General features: G+C 39.7%; 1 protein-coding gene across 2 annotated transcripts in view; it reads left to right on the top strand.

The window, feature by feature from the left end:
- Window positions 1-10,072, top strand: part of LOC115257421 (uncharacterized) — a 143,572-nt gene extending 133,500 nt beyond the window's left edge. The window contains exons 9-12 of one of the 2 annotated variants that reach the window (XM_062851343.1): window positions 3,517-3,606; window positions 3,906-4,079; window positions 9,318-9,431; window positions 9,602-10,072. In XM_062851343.1, the coding sequence (XP_062707327.1) occupies window positions 3,517-3,606; window positions 3,906-4,079; window positions 9,318-9,431; window positions 9,602-9,802 (579 nt within the window). In that variant the 3' untranslated portion in view covers window positions 9,803-10,072. The remainder of the gene's footprint in view (window positions 1-3,516; window positions 3,607-3,905; window positions 4,080-9,317; window positions 9,432-9,601) is intronic. The other variant, XM_062851344.1, reaches the window with a different exon arrangement.
- The last annotated feature ends 9,195 nt before the right edge of the window (window positions 10,073-19,267 follow it).

Genomic DNA, 19,267 nt, shown 5'->3' with positions numbered 1-19,267 from the left:
CGGGATTTGAACCTAGACACCTACCATCGGTAGCAATCTGACGCCTCTACCAATGGGGCCATCGTAGCACTTGAAAAGGGCGGTGGTGATAGAAGCTTTACTGGTTCTACGTATTGCCAGTTTCCTCATTCAAATCATTGTTTGTCAGACGCACACGAGCGGAGTAGTATGACGTCACATTGAGCTCGTTGACTTGATTTGTCGTTAGTGATTTTGTTTTGATCTATCACAATGCATCATATGCAGATATGATAACAGCTGTAGGTATAATTTAGTTATATTCTACATTTTTTTTTAGCAATGAAATGGAATCTATTACATAAGGGGTCATCCATTAACTGTATCGTCACGTTTGGAGCAGGCAGGGAGGGTTGAAAATTTCCAATTCTAGCGTGACGTACTTAACAGATGCTCCCTAAGGGCAAAGCAAAATAGTAGAATTAACAAATTCCATTCAACTCAAAAGTATTTGAAGGCATACAAAACGTAGTTCCATTTAACGGAAACATTGTTCGTCCGGTCGCAAATTGCAGCACATGCAATATCCGTCGTTTAATAAGACTTTGAGTATTATCGACAGGTTTGTTCTCTTCGTCTTGAGGGTTTTATCGGCCATATTGCTTGAAATATCCCAGTGAGAGATTTTCGATATCGATTTGTATTGAATTGATGGCGATCGCTATTACGCAGAAATGACGCTTGTTTAAAACAATAAAACGAATGATTGATTTAGAAACTGAGAATTTACTTATTCCAAAGTTGTATTTATTTGTTCTTACTTAGAGTTTATCGATAAAAACGAACCATTATCATAATTTTACGTTAGAAACTTCATTTGTTTCTACAAAATGAAGTTCACAATCTTCATATAACTTTCAAACTGTTCGTCCAATCAAGTTAGTGATTGTTTTTGGGACATAGGGTAACGGTCGTATTTTGGACCCCCAGAGGACATTAGTATGACTTTACAAGGCGTTGTTCAGTTGATTACCACGTGCTATGCTAGTTCACCACTGCTGAACACAAGTTTGAGAGTGATCATTATTTTGTCATGGGAAGTTTATGTTTTTTTTTGTGCTTCAACTCACCATCTCTAGGATGGCGCAGATAGGAAGGCATACGGCTGACAATCGGCAGGTCTCGAATTCTAATCTGACTTTAGGTAATTTTGTATGTAATTCTATTTTCATAACAGGTGTTCTTAACATGAGAGCCTCGATGAGAGCAAATAATTAATCTCGGGAGAGTTTAGCATTTTTGCATTTTATTTATTTTAATCATTTTTGCCCAAGCTTGATAGAAGCTTTCTTGTTTATTTTTAAAACCCTTTTTACTACAAGCTATTAAGTTGGTACAAAACACTACGCTTCATAACTTCTCCAAATTTGTGTGAACAAAACCCGAACATACCTAGGTTGTACGTGAAAATAATTCAAATGTTATTCAAAATTATGCTGAATTAATTCGTCATAATGATGCCTGTTAAATAAGTGATTGTTTGTTGGCATGAAACTGCATGAGAATCTCTCGAACCTGGAATAATCTGAGTCCACTTAAACTTTCTTTAAACTGCTGAAATCATCTGGTATTCCTTGGAACCTATGGTACCATGAAGCCCTCCTGAAACCCCCTAAATCTCACCTGAATCACCCATGAAAGCCTCCTAAAAGTCTTCTGAAACCACCCCAGAAACCGACTGAAACCTTCATTTACCTCTCAAAACTCACCCCGGAAATCCAAGTGGAAGCCCCTTGACCTCCTGAAAACTTCCTTAAACCCCCATTACCTACGCTTAAACCCTCCTGAAACTCTCCCTTGTAGACTTTTATCCATTCAAAACTATCGATATTTATATGAACCGTTTTGACCAGAACCACACTACTAAAAGCCAAGCTGTGAGTCAATTCTGCATCATAGACCGACACGCTAAAACCGCTCAGCACCTAAACTGTGTAAGGCTTACTCATAAGTGCATAATTTCCAGACTACACCAAAAATGCATACCAGCTACACATTCACAAAAACACACTACACCAAAAATGTGTAACAGCTACACATTCACATAAACAGGTCGTACACTCTTCTTGATGCGAAACGTCGATATTTTTCTGTTTGCCAAGGTTACTAAAGCCTATATTCGCAATAATCGGGACACAGAAATACAGCTGTAACTCTGCAATAGATACATTGAAATTGCTCAAATTTGGCTCAATAACATCTTAAGGTGTGTTCATTTCACCTACAAAATTTCATGTGCGTCGGTACAGTACTTTTTGTTGTAGCAATAAAAGAGTAGAATGTGCGCCATTGAATTTTGTACAGCCCCTAGTTTTGCTTGTCAGCGCTGTAACTTTTGAATTTGGCAACGGAAATGGCTGAAATTTTGCACATAAGCCTCTCAATCTACATTTGTTACATAGGCAAAATTTCAAAACAATCGATGTACTATCAACAATTTTATAGTCGAAACATGTATGTATTGAGACTGAACGTGGTTTTAGCCGCTCAGACAGCAATTAGTTAGCACCCTGTATTCTTTCGATTGTACTATTGGAAGTACTATACCAATAATCATCAATTTTTGCAGGCATAATATACTCATAATCAACTACCATCTGTGAAAATTTCATGAAAATTGGCAGGGAAATTCAAAAGTTATGAATAGACAAACATCGCACATGAAAAACACGAAAAATTTTCACCAACACTCACCCCTATCAACACCAGTAGCTTTCAAACCAATTGATCAAAGTTGATGCAATTTTGCAAGAAAGTGCCTCTATAAGTATCATAACTGCCAACGAAATTTCATTATTATCATCACAGAACTTTGAACTGTAGCGTATAAGAACCATCTATTATGCAAATGTAAGTTGATCAAGATTGTACAAAATGCTTAAAACCACGTCTGTTTGTTTTTAATTTACAGTTAAAAGTAATTCATCGATATTTATGAAATTGGGCACAAATAATAAACATACACCAAAGAGTTCTCAGTCAATTATTTGGCCGATTTTACCGATTCATTACAGAGCTGCAGCCGCACTTCTGTGTCCCGATTATTGCGGATACAGGCTTTAATACGCCTAGCTAGATTGCCATACATTTTTTTGTGAATTTCACGATTTTGCGGACGCAGGAGCTGATTTTGTGAATGTTTAACTGTTACACATTTTTGGTGTAGTCTGGAAATTATGCACTTTAGTGCTGAACGGTTTTAGCGTGGACGTTATGAAATGCATTCTAATCGTTATGAATTATTTAAAGGTCGTATTATAAGTTAGACCTTATTAGAATCTTAGGTTTATTTGGCTGAGTGTACCGACTCATTCGGTGGGGCAGAGACTTTCATGGCTGAGTCCTTGGAATAAGAAACCATACATGTTGATTGACTTAACTCCCATCGATATTGCTTCCGAATGCATTATGAACCATAAATTACAAATGAATTTGAACTAGTCCAAAGTAAATTTAGGTAAAAGTTCACCACATTCTAACGATTGTCTACAATTTCAGGGTGACATGAGCGACTCGTTCTCTCGCCGACGCAGCAGCTACAACATAGAATACGTCCGTGCCCCTAAAGGTGGAGGTAGTGCTTCCAAGGTTAGTACGCATTTGGTTACATCAATCCCAATCGACAGTTTCTCATTCACACGCCGTCGCCTATAGTGGAATAAACCAGTCGTGCGACCTTCCTGGAAAACCTGTTTCCGTTTGTAATCATCACGTGGTTCTATTATTTACAATTCCATTAGAGACGGTGTTGTTTGTTCAATCCTTCCTGGAAGTTGGAAAATTCACTCCTAGACCCCTCCCCATCCGCACCTGCTTTTGTCGTAACTCCACTAAGACGCATATCTGATCTCTCCCCCATCTTTTCACCACTGCACTGCATCAACTAGGTGGATCTGCTGAAATCGGCCTTGGAAATCAACCACAAGGTGTCCCAGCCGCATCTGCGAAAAGACGGCAAGGCGTCGGATCAGTCATTGAACTCCAAACGGGCAGACAGCGCTCCACGCTTGAATCCTTCCAAGAACATCTCCCAACCGACGCTCGGTGCCGTCGTCGATGAGGTGAGTTATGGGAGTAGGGGAAGCAAGACCGTACTGCTTCGAATATTGACTAGCAACTCATACGTTGGACTCACGGGTGGTTTATTGGAGAGTCACACGAAGATTCCTCTTGTTGAACATGATTAGGGAACGTCCAAAAATTAGTTTTCGCAAAAAAGTAATCTATTTTTACCTCCCTTCTTTCCCTTCTATGATACACTGAGTGCTTTGATATTTCTGTATGGGTCGTCATACTTTACAAAACCGTCCTTCCACCTCAGCGCATCACGTAATGTTTGAGTGCCATGCTGTTTAGTCTCTATATAAACAGCATAGCCGAAACGATTGAGTGCGAATACCATTTATATGCGGATGACCTTCAGCTTTATGTCTCTGGTCCGATTGACGAACTCGACATGCTCGTGGAGAAAATCAACAGGGATCTTGCAGCTGTTGAACGCTGGTCGATCAACAACGGTCTATTCCCGAACCCCAAAAAAACAAAAGCGATCATTTTCACTAAAAATGGTACCATCACTCCCAACAGCAACATTATCTTTTGCTCAGAGCACGTAGAACTGTCGAATAGTATTACAAATCTCGGCCTAAAAATCGACAACAATCTCCGTTGGGTTGACCAGGTAAATCATGTAACAAGGAATGTGTACAACACACTTCGGACCTTTCGACGCTTTTCGGCCGTGCTATCTACCGAAACCCGTAAGAAACTCGTAGTAGCAGTTATAGGACCTATTTTTATGTACTGCGATTCAGTCTACTACCCTGGCCTCAGTGCAGCACAGAAGGAGCAACTAAACAGGGTATTCAAGTCATCCGTACGCTTCATCTACAACTTGGAAAGACGCGACTCGACAGCTGCACTGCGAAGCACCATCTTTGGACGTGACCTTCAGGCTAATTATCAATATCGCATCTGCGGTCTTCTTTGGAAAAGGCTAAACAATCAGCTTCCCAGCTACCTGATGCAGCATCTGAGGAGAGGCCAAATGGATCGGACGCGATCTTTCGTCATACCTAATCACACAACGAGCAGCGGAAAAAGCCTATTGGTATACGGTGCACAATGCTGGAACCAGCTACCTTTGGCCACAAGAAACGCACCAACAGTATCAGCTTTCAGATCAGCTTTGAACGCTCAATAGATTTAAGATTAAGGTTTTGATACTGATGTAATTCACTTGCTTAACTGTCCTAAGTTTTTTTTTCATTTTATTGTAAAAATTCCTTGACCCTAAGAATGGCTATGCTAACCGGTTCACGTTACGTTAACAATAAAAATTACAAAAATTACAAATTACGTAATTTATGGATGTTCCCTCCATGTTCAAATTTAATTTAAACTCCTTGAAGTGTGTTACGTATGAGAAAATGCTGACAAATTTAACGCTTAGACAGCTTATTGTGTTGTGTTTGTAATACGATACCGAACGGTACGTTGCTTTAGTGTTGTTGCTTTCTTTTCTTGGGAGGGCTGGGTGATAAACAGTTGTTGATAAGAATTTGTTCCTTTAGATGCACGTTCTTCTTAGAAGGTTGTACACAGTTGCAAAAAGGGGACATTGATTGAAAGCTGTATTTTCTTCAGAAATTCATTGGAAACATAGATAGACTAAAAAAGTTGGCAGAAGCGCAAAAATTTTTTGTGAAATATTGTGCAAACGCTGAACTTGTAGGAAGGAAAACTGTTGACGTATCTTTCTAGAAACTATGAATAGAATAGACTTGCATTTTGATTCCTATCTGCGATTCTTCAAGAAAAATCAAGAATCAAGAATCATGAATCAAGAGTCAAGAATCAAGAATCAAGAATCAAGAATCAAGAATCAAGAATCCAGAATCAAGAATCAAGAATCAAGAATCAAGAATCCAGAATCCAGAATCCAGAATCCAGAATCCAGAATCCAGAATCAAGAATCCAGAATCCAGAATCCAGAATCCAGAATCCAGAATCCAGAATCCAGAATCCAGAATCTAGAATCCAGAATCCAGAATCCAGAATCCAGAATCCAGAATCCAGAATCCAGAATCCAGAATCCAGAATCCAGAATCCAGAATCCAGAATCCAGAATCCAGAATCCAGAATCCAGAATCCAGAATCCAGAATCCAGAATCCAGAATCCAGAATCCAGAATCCAGAATCCAGAATCCAGAATCCAGAATCCAGAATCCAGAATCCAGAATCCAGAATCCAGAATCCAGAATCCAGAATCCAGAATCCAGAATCCAGAATCCAGAATCCAGAATCCAGAATCCAGAATCCAGAATCCAGAATCCAGAATCCAGAATCCAGAATCCAGAATCCAGAATCCAGAATCCAGAATCCAGAATCCAGAATCCAGAATCCAGAATCCAGAATCCAGAATCCAGAATCCAGAATCCAGAATCCAGAATCCAGAATCCAGAATCCAGAATCCAGAATCCAGAATCCAGAATCCAGAATCCAGAATCCAGAATCCAGAATCCAGAATCCAGAATCCAGAATCCAGAATCCAGAATCCAGAATCCAGAATCCAGAATCCAGAATCCAGAATCCAGAATCCAGAATCCAGAATCCAGAATCCAGAATCCAGAATCCAGAATCCAGAATCCAGAATCCAGAATCCAGAATCCAGAATCCAGAATCCAGAATCCAGAATCCAGAATCCAGAATCCAGAATCCAGAATCCAGAATCCAGAATCCAGAATCCAGAATCCAGAATCCAGAATCCAGAATCCAGAATCCAGAATCCAGAATCCAGAATCCAGAATCCAGAATCCAGAATCCAGAATCCAGAATCCAGAATCCAGAATCCAGAATCCAGAATCCAGAATCCAGAATCCAGAATCCAGAATCCAGAATCCAGAATCCAGAATCCAGAATCCAGAATCCAGAATCCAGAATCCAGAATCCAGAATCCAGAATCCAGAATCCAGAATCCAGAATCCAGAATCCAGAATCCAGAATCCAGAATCCAGAATCCAGAATCCAGAATCCAGAATCCAGAATCCAGAATCCAGAATCCAGAATCCAGAATCCAGAATCCAGAATCCAGAATCCAGAATCCAGAATCCAGAATCCAGAATCCAGAATCCAGAATCCAGAATCCAGAATCCAGAATCCAGAATCCAGAATCCAGAATCCAGAATCCAGAATCCAGAATCCAGAATCCAGAATCCAGAATCCAGAATCCAGAATCCAGAATCCAGAATCCAGAATCCAGAATCCAGAATCCAGAATCCAGAATCCAGAATCCAGAATCCAGAATCCAGAATCCAGAATCCAGAATCCAGAATCCAGAATCCAGAATCCAGAATCCAGAATCCAGAATCCAGAATCCAGAATCCAGAATCCAGAATCCAGAATCCAGAATCCAGAATCCAGAATCCAGAATCCAGAATCCAGAATCCAGAATCCAGAATCCAGAATCCAGAATCCAGAATCCAGAATCCAGAATCCAGAATCCAGAATCCAGAATCCAGAATCCAGAATCCAGAATCCAGAATCCAGAATCCAGAATCCAGAATCCAGAATCCAGAATCCAGAATCCAGAATCCAGAATCCAGAATCCAGAATCCAGAATCCAGAATCCAGAATCCAGAATCCAGAATCCAGAATCCAGAATCCAGAATCCAGAATCCAGAATCCAGAATCCAGAATCCAGAATCCAGAATCCAGAATCCAGAATCCAGAATCCAGAATCCAGAATCCAGAATCCAGAATCCAGAATCCAGAATCCAGAATCCAGAATCCAGAATCCAGAATCCAGAATCCAGAATCCAGAATCCAGAATCCAGAATCCAGAATCCAGAATCCAGAATCCAGAATCCAGAATCCAGAATCCAGAATCCAGAATCCAGAATCCAGAATCCAGAATCCAGAATCCAGAATCCAGAATCCAGAATCCAGAATCCAGAATCCAGAATCCAGAATCCAGAATCCAGAATCCAGAATCCAGAATCCAGAATCCAGAATCCAGAATCCAGAATCCAGAATCCAGAATCCAGAATCCAGAATCCAGAATCCAGAATCCAGAATCCAGAATCCAGAATCCAGAATCCAGAATCCAGAATCCAGAATCCAGAATCCAGAATCCAGAATCCAGAATCCAGAATCCAGAATCCAGAATCCAGAATCCAGAATCCAGAATCCAGAATCCAGAATCCAGAATCCAGAATCCAGAATCCAGAATCCAGAATCCAGAATCCAGAATCCAGAATCCAGAATCCAGAATCCAGAATCCAGAATCCAGAATCCAGAATCCAGAATCCAGAATCCAGAATCCAGAATCCAGAATCCAGAATCCAGAATCCAGAATCCAGAATCCAGAATCCAGAATCCAGAATCCAGAATCCAGAATCCAGAATCCAGAATCCAGAATCCAGAATCCAGAATCCAGAATCCAGAATCCAGAATCCAGAATCCAGAATCCAGAATCCAGAATCCAGAATCCAGAATCCAGAATCCAGAATCCAGAGTCCAGAATCCAGAATCCAGAATCCAGAATCCAGAATCCAGAATCCAGAATCCAGAATCCAGAATCCAGAGTCCAGAATCCAGAATCCAGAATCCAGAATCAAGAATCAAGAATTAGTATGAAAAACTACAAAAATAATAAAAAAATAAAATTTCTCCGATGAATCATTTTTAAAGTTTCTGCATATAATATAGCAGAAATTCTGATGTTCTGTGGAAAAAACTCGAAGTACAATCATTTTTTTATAATCTGCTTGTTCAGACATAGCGTATGCCGATAAGATCAATATTGTTCCCAAAACCGAGGATCAAAAGCATTCCTCTACAAGCAGACCTCCTAATTGTTCTTTCATACGCAATGTTAAACAGTAAACCCTGCTTCAATCTATCCAATGTCACAAAGAAGGTAGACACTTCGTTTGCGATATGAATGCTTGATTTTGGTCCATTCAGCGCTGCTCAGTCCAATTAGTTTCACCGGAAAACCATGTTCTGACAATATCTGCGAATGCCCATTTCTTTTCATTGAATCGTTCACTGCTTAAATATTAATGAATGGTCTGCAATGGTGAGTTTGTAAGTTATACTCTCGAAATTTGTCTAGGATCACCCGCTGGTTAAACACTTTATTTACAGGCCTTCACAAATAGCTATTTTGTATGGAAATCAGAATTAATGTGAATTGATATCCTAATGGTTTACCAATTCTCAAGGAATAATCTTATAGTTATTGAAAGCGTTCGATATAACATGAAACATTCCTCTTTTTTCCGAGTACAATTCAGGTTGGGCCTCCGTCGGTTTTGACCCGGCAACGGAAAAAGCATCACCAGAGTGGTATCCTGGTAAGAAAGGCCAGCAGTCACGACGCTGATCTGGATCTGCGCAATTATCTGCGGGTAAACTGAAACTAAAACCCAATACCGTATTGCCTGTACTGCCTGTCGCATGCCATTTGTGATCGTTTTTGCATGTGGAAATTCTGGATCTTTGGTGGGAGATTGTTCCCTTCTTCTAAACCAACTCTTAATCAATCACTAATTCTTCGAATTGCCTTCTATCCGGACAGGAAACCGACCGTCGTGACTCGATAACGGAAGCGGATGCCGAACACTACAAGGCGGAACTGGCCAAGCAAGCGAGGGCCCACGTACTGAACGACATTCCCGAGCGTCCGGTGGAACCGAGCGATATGGTTGGCAGCAGTCCGACGGAGGCCAGCACTGATGCCAGCATAACAAGCAATGGCACCACCGAGAACAAAACTTGATAGTAATTAATCGCTGCTATGGTACCTGGGTATGAACGCATCCACTACTGACTGGTGTGGCCATTTGGTAGAGAAGTTTTTTTTTGTTAATTGCGGATTACTTTCTAGCCATAACTTGCAATACCGGTTTGTTCAGTTACATATTTGGTGATAAAGCTGGTTGGTGTTATTTCTGTTCTTAGTAGCGATTAATTAGATTTTGTTGATGGTAAATATGTTGCCTGTAAACTGGCAAACGAATAAACTACAGAGCATACTTGTTGAATAAAATTTACTGTCTTTCATTCAAAAACACCCGAAACAAAGTGCGACCACATACAAACAACTACGTTGGTAAAGAAAGACTAAATGGAAGGGTTTATTTTGAGGTTTCATATTACACCTTTGTTTGTTTTAGAACCAATTCTAGAAAGTTTCTAAACACAAGTGAATCCAATAGAAACATTTCTTGGATTTCATGCACTTTTGGTTTGTAATTATGGAAGTAATTATTGTGATTTTTAAAAGATAACCATTCACTGCACTGTAAACTGTGTAACCGATAGTGAAAGCGTTGTATACAATACAAAAACCGAACATTGTATTGTAACAGTACTATTTAGAACCATATTTTTACAAAATAAATAATGGTAAAAATAGCAATACCAAAACAATACGATGTAACGTTGGAACCATACAGTAAATTGTAAATAAGGTTTTAACAATAAATTATACAGGTTGTTAAGAATCGTTATACAAAAAACGGTTTCTTTCCATATTATAATTTTTACAAAACCATACATTTTATTTCAAATGAACTGTTGTGAATTCTGCTACATAGGTTCAAATATACCCTACATTGTATAGTATATGTATGGTTTCATAGAATAAAATGTACAGGGATTGTACTTTTTTGAATTCTTATGCGAATACTGGCTATACATAACATTTTGGAATGGTTCTCTTTTAGTATGTTGTATTGTTTTACATTACAAAAACCGTACTATGTTACGTTTCTAATGTTACTCCTATTAATTGCATCTGAAACCTGCCAACGAGACGAGCATGAAAATTAAGTGAAATAGAGTTATCTTTGAGCGTTTGGACTAGAAATTATCAAGTTCAACATGAAGTGCAGTTCAACTTTGGAAAATTTCCGAAACGGCTTGAGTTACTGTTCAAACAGAGAATCATCTACTTCAAAGTCTGGGTAATCTCTGATTGCTTTAGCAGTTTAGGCTTACGCTCACATGCCCCACCAGCCAGATAACTGGGTTTAGCAAACCAACCATTGTTAGTATTGTTAGACCATCCCAAGTAGCACCTGCAACTAAAATGGAAATGATCATCGTTGCCAACATGTTGCAACTGAGTTTTCATGAAACAAACAAAATTAAAACCAATTGAAATCCTTTTGTTAATGCCAAACTGAGGTGTAACAGTTTTATAACAACTAGCAAAATGAAAACAAACGTTATCATTAGTCGAAACTTGCGAAACCAATTTGTAACTGAGTTGCATTATGAACATTATACAACTATTTTTCATTATGCAACTCATTTCAGTTGCATAATGAACAAGTTCGGAAAAATTGATCGTTATGATATCAAAATGAGTTCCATAATATATAAATTATGATACTGAATTGCATAAAATGTTTTTGTGATCATGAAAAATATAAAATGCACTATAAAAAACCAAAATGTTTCAAAAACAACGAAATCATGTACAAATAAAATATAACCTTTTCTTCATAACTTTATCGACATATTTCAAATTTTATCAAATTAAAGTGGTAAAATAGAAAAAAAATCTGATTGGAAGTATAATATTGACTCAATAAAAAATTCTGCCTCATTTTCGCAGTACTGAACGATTGGTACCTGACACTGGGAAGATTTGATTATATGGGGTTTTGAGAAATCTTACGTATCGCCCAAAAATATTAGGAGTTTCCAACGAAAAATTTAACAATGGGTTTACATTTTTTATAAAAAAAAAACGTGAAATTTTCGTTACGCAATAAACGGACTATTTTTTTTTGGTTTTTTATGTCCTACACGGAAAATTCTAACTACCTTATTATGGGTCGATTTTACCCTAAAATGAGTGTATCAAATTGATTAGTTACCCAAAATTAGGTTGTTTTTCCTCTCTCCCCCACAGATGTTATCGTAAATAAACAGAGATGCGTTCATCCAACGGGGGTCCTTGAGGCCAATAAGCCAATTTTGGGTAAATGGTAATTTACCTAAATTTGGGTTGAATTTACCTACTCTTGAGTATATTTTTAGCTGGAGGTAAAGGCAATGTACCCTGCGTGAGTTTATTCGATTCACTCAAATGTTGACTTATTGGGCCAAACTATGGGATTGCGTCAGAAGAATCCAGTTTTGGGTTGTTTGGCGGTTCCGTGTACCGCGTGCAGCATTGTTGTACTTTGTCAATCCCGTAGAGATGATTTAGCAAAAAGTATGGTTTTGTTTTATCTGTATTAACGAGATTTTTAGCCCTAGGCTAAGTTCATCACGGGACCCACGTTTTACTTCCCTTCCGTAGGAAGAATCCACATTTTGTGAGTTTGTCGAGATTGGGATTCGATCCCAGGTCCTCGGCGTGCTAGTCAAGTCAGGCCAAACATGTCTAAAGGTCCAATCTGCAGAAGAGAGGCTTTCTTTGGTTTCCCTCTCTTTCGTTAATATCTCAGCTGTTTATTTGTATTATGATTGTCTCCTTGCATTGAACGATGGTCAAAACAATCGTCTTTTGATTTATACTGCAAAAGTAGTTGAAAAGTGTACCATTACATTGCAATAATTGAAAGAGAAAGTTAACAAAGAGAGCCTCTCAAATGCAGATAGTACCTATTGAAATGTTTGGCCTGAAGTGTTCTAACCATCACACCCAGTGTCTTAATTAATTAATTTGTAATTAAGTGTCTTAATTAATTAATTTGTCAAATTATAGTGATCCACACCGACGCCCTGTGGCTCCTGCGTCGCAGATTTATTTTTGTTTTGATTATCGTCTCGACAACCCGTGTGCCACTCTCTGAAGTTCAAACGAGGAAAAAATCATTACCTCGCTGTCTGCTGAATTTCAACCACCCACTGATATTCAAAGTCAGCATATTCATCTTCAATTGATTTTTTTTGTCTTAAGCACGATATTAAAACAAAAAGTGCTACTGGTGCATACCATTTACCTAAGGCAAGCATAATAACCAAAATTAGAACAAAATATCGACATTTGCGTGCCTTACTTAGTCTAAAATCACAAAAATTCAATTCCAACTTAAAAAAATCAAATTCATATTCACCAAGCCCGCGGTGAAGATCAAAACTTCAGCTACAGTTGAATACACTACGAGGCGTCGCTCTCATTGTCTTACTTTCTCTTTGTCATGTAGGGTAACCTGGGGTAATACGCACCCCCGGGGCAAAACGCCCTCACGCTATTTCATTATATAAGTAAAGTTCCATTCGATGCAAGCAAACTAGACGTAAAACTGAGCCGGGCAAGCCCAAGAATGGAAAGAATATTCGAATGAAAAGCATGGAAAACGATGATTTTCCACATTTGGAAAGATTGTCTAATTTGAAGCGCACGCAATTTAAGCAACTGCGCGCTGATTATATGGAACCAACCTATTAACTACCATCCGCCTCCTACACCTTCCATTTGCTGCCGTAAACAGTAAGATGGAGCCGCCTGGTATTTTACTAGAGTTCAAAGCGGGAAATGCCAGAGGTCGTATTGCCCCACCTCAAAGTGCGTTTTGCCCCCAACAGTGTTTAAGCCCCCAAAACGTTAAATTGTTAATTTGATTCGGTAAAATTGATATCACGCGGACCAAAAGTTGGCGTCTCTTAGTCAGATAAGTAAACTAACTTTCAAAACGCATGACACTGATAAAATCATCTTAATCTTAGCTATAGGGTCACGTTTGCTTGGGGGTGCATATTGCCCCACCTTCCCATACATTCTTGGCGTCATGCTGGTGGGTGACTGCGTTCGTGTATTTGTGTTAGTTTTCGCACTGATTGAACATCATTGGGCTGATTTTTTTAGGCACTGATCACACCAGGTTCGTTCCACTAGCACATAGTATCTTTTTAAATTCTAAAATTAACTTTCAGCATTCTACGGGTGCATTAAATAAGCTGCTGAAATGCACTCCGTCAAAGCAATATGGCGAGTTAATTTTTACCACAAATGTCTAAATTTTCACTCGCAAAATGGTAGGTAGACTGAGGCGCGTTGGGAATATGGAGCTAAAATGCGTAACTTACCGATAAATCTGGAACGGCACACAAATTGACGTTCTCGGTCAGCCTTATTTGCGGTATATTTATACACACTATCTATTAATCACATGAACGAAACTGTCGATGCAAAATTACTGGCAGTGACGAATGTGATTACTTGCTGACTAGTTGTCGAATCGGTCACAATTTGTGAGTCAACTATAAGTTGTATGTATAATTCGATTGCGTATTAAAACCGTTTATATCACGAATGGATGTTTTATATTGGCTCCACCTCTTGCACTTTTTTGTTTGCAATATAGTCGTTAATAAGACGATTAGTTCAAATGGCATAACTTTCAATATAGTTGCATACACATTACAGGAAATTATTAATGTCCAAGTGTGTTGCTTGGGATTACTGTTGTTGCATGAAGTGGGTGATGGGTGAACAAACATTTACAAACTTATGAGAAAACCAACAAATTCAACTCAAATATAAGCTGTGTTCCATGAACCCGCAGAAGATCCTATATTAGAAAGCCTTTCAGTGTCCAGTCTATATGCTAACTCAATGATAAATCATCAATCGCAATTGAAATGATTGAGGTTAAAGAGGGGAAGGGAAGAAAATTCCCCGATTCTCCTATATAGAAATAAAAAGTTCATGGTTCATGTCGAAGCTCAGGCATTGATTCACAATAATTTGACCCATGTATCTTTCCGGATGGATCTGTTTTCGGGTTCCTCTTACCACACTCTACATGACCTAGTCCCAGCGTTCGGAATGCTCACTAATTCTCACGAAAATCGATTTCTCCCTCACGCCAGTTTTCAGTGAAAATTTGGTTTGCGAAAACTCCCTTACGAAGAGGTGAACGAAAAAAAAAACATTTTTGTTATTGCGTGGCATTTTCCCCTACTTTTCACTCGCGAATTCATTGATAAAACGGCCTACTTTTCTTCACTAAAACAAAAATGCCGAAAAGTACTACTTTCCGGCACTCTTAAGAGTGCTGAAGAGTAACACTTTTCGGCACCTTTGCCAGAACTCACTTTTTGACAACTTTCGCGGCTACCGTAGACACAGCTGCTGCTTCTACATCCTCTGAGCAGCTCGAATCCGAATTAGGACTATTCAGATTCCAATCAGGACTGCAACAGATCAGGCGTAGAAACAGCAGTTGAAACTACTTTTGCTCTTACCCATGTTGCGGTATAACCTGAGTTGCATGAATAGTGGTACATACTTACGTGGTTCCTCTTGAAACAAGTTCGTGTAGCAAGGAAAGATTATACTGGGTGTTTTTGCAATTACAAAAAGCTTTGTATGCAACTAGTTGCAAAATGATGATTTTTTCAGCATTCATCGTATTTATCCAACTCGGCAAGCCTCGTTGGATAAATGTACGACTCATGCTGAAAAAATCATCATTTTGCAACTTGTTGCATAAATAATTATTTCACTCACTCTCAAAGCTGCGAGATTTTCGATTGCTTCGATTGCTCGATCATGTTGTCTTTTCTTGACTCCTATGACGACAACGATGGTAGCTTTTATGGAGCAAATCTATTCCCTCTTCTATGTACAGGGGATGGCCAAAATATTCGGGATAGGCATTTTTTTTTCTCTCACATAAATGTTCAACATGTTGTAACTTTTCATAGAGTGCATAAAACAATCTGAAATTTTGACTGTTTGTTCACCTATTATATGTGCATGATTGGTACAAATTTGATTGGTTAATCTTTCGCGAACTTAGAACTGTTCTGATAAAACACTATTTATCTGGCATGAATGTTTTCTCCCTTTAGAAGGAACTGGAGAGATGGATCTGAAAGGTGGTCCAAAATATGTCCTCATCTTATTATGTTGAACATATTTTGGCCATACATCAAACCACCATTTTAGTAAATATTATCGCTTAAGAACAGTTTATTTCTAGTTCTTACAAGGCCTTAACTACATTCACATGAAATAAATATTTATTTGTAAAATTTAATACCTCTCCGAATCTGACTACAAATTTGTCACCTTCTTTGTTTTTGGTGCTTTTCCTTGCGTTTCATTGGAAGTGGAAACATTTTCTCTATTTTTGATACTGAACAGCATATTTAACTGACATCCAAAGGTCATCACATAGTTGAATATTTTTCGTGTTCCAATGAAAAATTACCAAGATTTAGTGGAGATTATGTGATAAATATCATAAAACTCCCGAGGTGGGCCAAAATACCTGCCCGGTCCAAAATACCTCCACTACCCTACGCCTTTCTCAACGATGGTTCATCCACATCTGTGGTGGAAGCGAAAGTAGCAGAAGAATCCACTTTGCTTGCAATGGACTAGTGGAAATGAGCGGATGGAAGACGATAGTTGCAGATCAGGGCTTCGACAAATTCCACATTCACAATGCTCGGCATGAAGGAAGTGCATACCGTAAAGAATCTCAACCTTCCGGTCAAGCTTCCGGTTCAGTCGTTGGACTTGAGCGAACTTTCCTAACAGTATCTGCATCTCCAGAGCTACACAGACGCCGTTACTACAATCCTGATTAGTTTGGATGATTCCTTCGTGATGGTAACCCAGAAAAGCAGAGCAGAAGCTAGGAGGCCGCCCAATCGCAGCAAAAACTAGGTTGGGCTGGGCAGTCTATGGAAGCACATCCACAGAAGTTGAGCAGGCCGCTAATCAGCTATTCCTCATTTTCATCCGTTCCCCAGATTAAGAGCTCCACAACCTCGTGAAGGAGTTTTTTGCATTGGAAAGTGTGAGGGCTGCATCTTCTTCAATAGAAAACGACGACGATAGACGTGCCAGGTAGATCATTGAAGCCACAACTGTAAACTGGCTTGCTTTGGAAAGACGATCATGTGGAATCGTTCAAGCCTGAACTATACGACAACGTGAGGACCCGGATCAGTCAATAGTCCATTTTACGAGCCAATTTTATGAATGAATTTTGACAGGAGGTAGCGTCCAAAAACCCGTGAAAATCAATATCATCATCAACATTGTTGTCACTTCATAAAATGGCTCATACCCAGCCAAGGGGTATGCTCATAGCTTCGATCCAAAAAGGACTTGGTTTCTGCCACTGAACGTTGTTAAAAACCCGAGAACGACTAGTGTGGGATGCGTCTGCTAAAGCTCGCGGTCAGTCGTTCATATCTGCGATACCTGCGAGATGTTCCACCAGATCTTGATTCGCTCTGAGGACCGGTCAGCACAGCTATTCCTTTAGCGGGCGATCCGTCCAAGCCGTTCGAGGTGTTCGTCTTGGACGTACATAACGACTTTTGACTCCACTTGCTTCCATACTTCAACATAGTGCGTGTAAAGTTAGTGGACTCCTTGGTACTCTCCAGGGCTGGATTTGTTATGCTGGTTGTCGAACTTGAAGAACATTCTCACGCAGGTCGGGGAACAATAAACGGAATCTGCGAAGAAAATTTTGATCGATAAGTCTGCAGCGTACGAACGCGTAATCGGCATGATCTGGAAACGGGAACCGGATGTCTTCGTATTTCAAGGTTTGTTCAGGAAAGAAATCCAGGCTATTCTTCTGGGTGATGTTCGGACAAATAAAGAAGTTCTGCGAACCGGGATGAGTATCTTCGACCCCATCAGACTGGTATCCATATTCGTAGTGAAAGATGCTTGTGCAGCACATCTGGTGCTCTGGAATCAGTTGGGACGAACGTATCTCGGACGTTCTGCAAGCTTTCTCCCTTGCTGGATGAGCAGGACGTCATTCGAAAGGACGGTAGGGTCGCAGGTACGCAGGTGGTTTCGTTATACTGTAAAAGCGATACGGCGGCACTACACTTCTGGTTGATTGGTACTATCGGCATTACCGCGGAAACAGCGATGAATGAGATGCGTCAAAGGTTCTACGTGTCGGAGATGAGAGTTGCCTTCAAGCAGGCCGGAAAACTGAGTCAGTGGTGCAAAGTCGAAAAGGTAGTTCCAGAAATCCCGAGAATGGCTTCATTGCCACAAGCATGGAAGGTATCGCACGTTGGGCCGTTCATTTACGTCGGCGTGGACTACTTCGGGCCGATGTTGGTGAAGCAGGGACGCAGACATGTGAAACGTTAGGTCGTGTTACGCACCTGCTTGACCATACGCGCAGTGCATCTTGAAGTGGTTCACTATGTGGGCGCCAACCGTGACCTGAAGGTGGACCTCCAACAGATGAACAGCAACCTCGTTAGTACCTTCACTAATACGGATTCACAGTGGCGTTTCAATCTGCCTTACACGCCGCATATGGGGGGATCTTGGGAACGCATGGTCCGGTCGGTGAAGGCGCGCTGGCATCACTGTCTGCCGGGGGCAAGCCGGACGATGAGACCCTTCGTATACTCCTAGTGGAAGCGGAATCCATCGTAAATTCGAGACCGCTGTACGCCCAATCGACTCTGAGGAGCAGAAATAAGCTCTAATGCCGAACAGAGCCGATCAAAGAAAGGACGACAGCGAGGTGTAACTGGGACCTGCGCAAACAACTGTAGGACAGATTCTGGGCACGAAGTGGTACAAGGACCACAAACCCGAAGTCGGAGATCTAGTGATCGAGTTGTGGAGGGCATAAAAAAGGTGCATAAATTAAAAATGCATAAAAATAACATGCACAAAACAAGGTTTTAGTGTATCTTATAATAAGTGTGTACGCATCTTGTATATAAAGTTTTTGTCACTATAACCATGATAAATCCTAAAATGTTGCTAAGTTATTCTTTCTCGCAGAAGCATCTAGTATCTACTTACCATTGCATTAGGATTAGGATGAAATTTGAAAATGTCATCATTTATCAAAAAAAAACAAACACATTATTTTATTAACAATTTATCGTTTATTTAATCGTTCTTAGATTTCTTACTTCAATCATATTACGTTAGTAATTACTCTGTGGCTGTGTTAAATTATAGTAGTAAACCTTCTTAGACTTATCGTAGCCTCTCTTGTTACAGTTAACAAATAATTTTCTTCTATTTAGTTAATAATTATTGACACTGCGTTCACTTGAAATATCCTCTCGTGTTTATTTTTCTGGTTTTCATTATTTTTTATACTTTCATTTTCTCGGAATAAACCGCACCACACTAGTGAACTGTTTCCAAACAGCAGCAGAGTTTCAAATACCAATTAAATTCGCATTGTTTGTTGCCTCCAACCGGAAATGTGTCTTTTTTCCTGCTCCTGAACAGTCGTCGATTGCGCGAACAAATGAT

The sequence above is a fragment of the Aedes albopictus genome, chromosome 2 (assembly GCF_035046485.1).
Source record: "Aedes albopictus strain Foshan chromosome 2, AalbF5, whole genome shotgun sequence".
In the NCBI taxonomy this organism is placed as follows: domain Eukaryota; kingdom Metazoa; phylum Arthropoda; class Insecta; order Diptera; family Culicidae; genus Aedes; species Aedes albopictus.
Note: the sequence above shows the minus strand (reverse complement) of the source record. Positions and strands in the feature narration are given on the sequence as shown.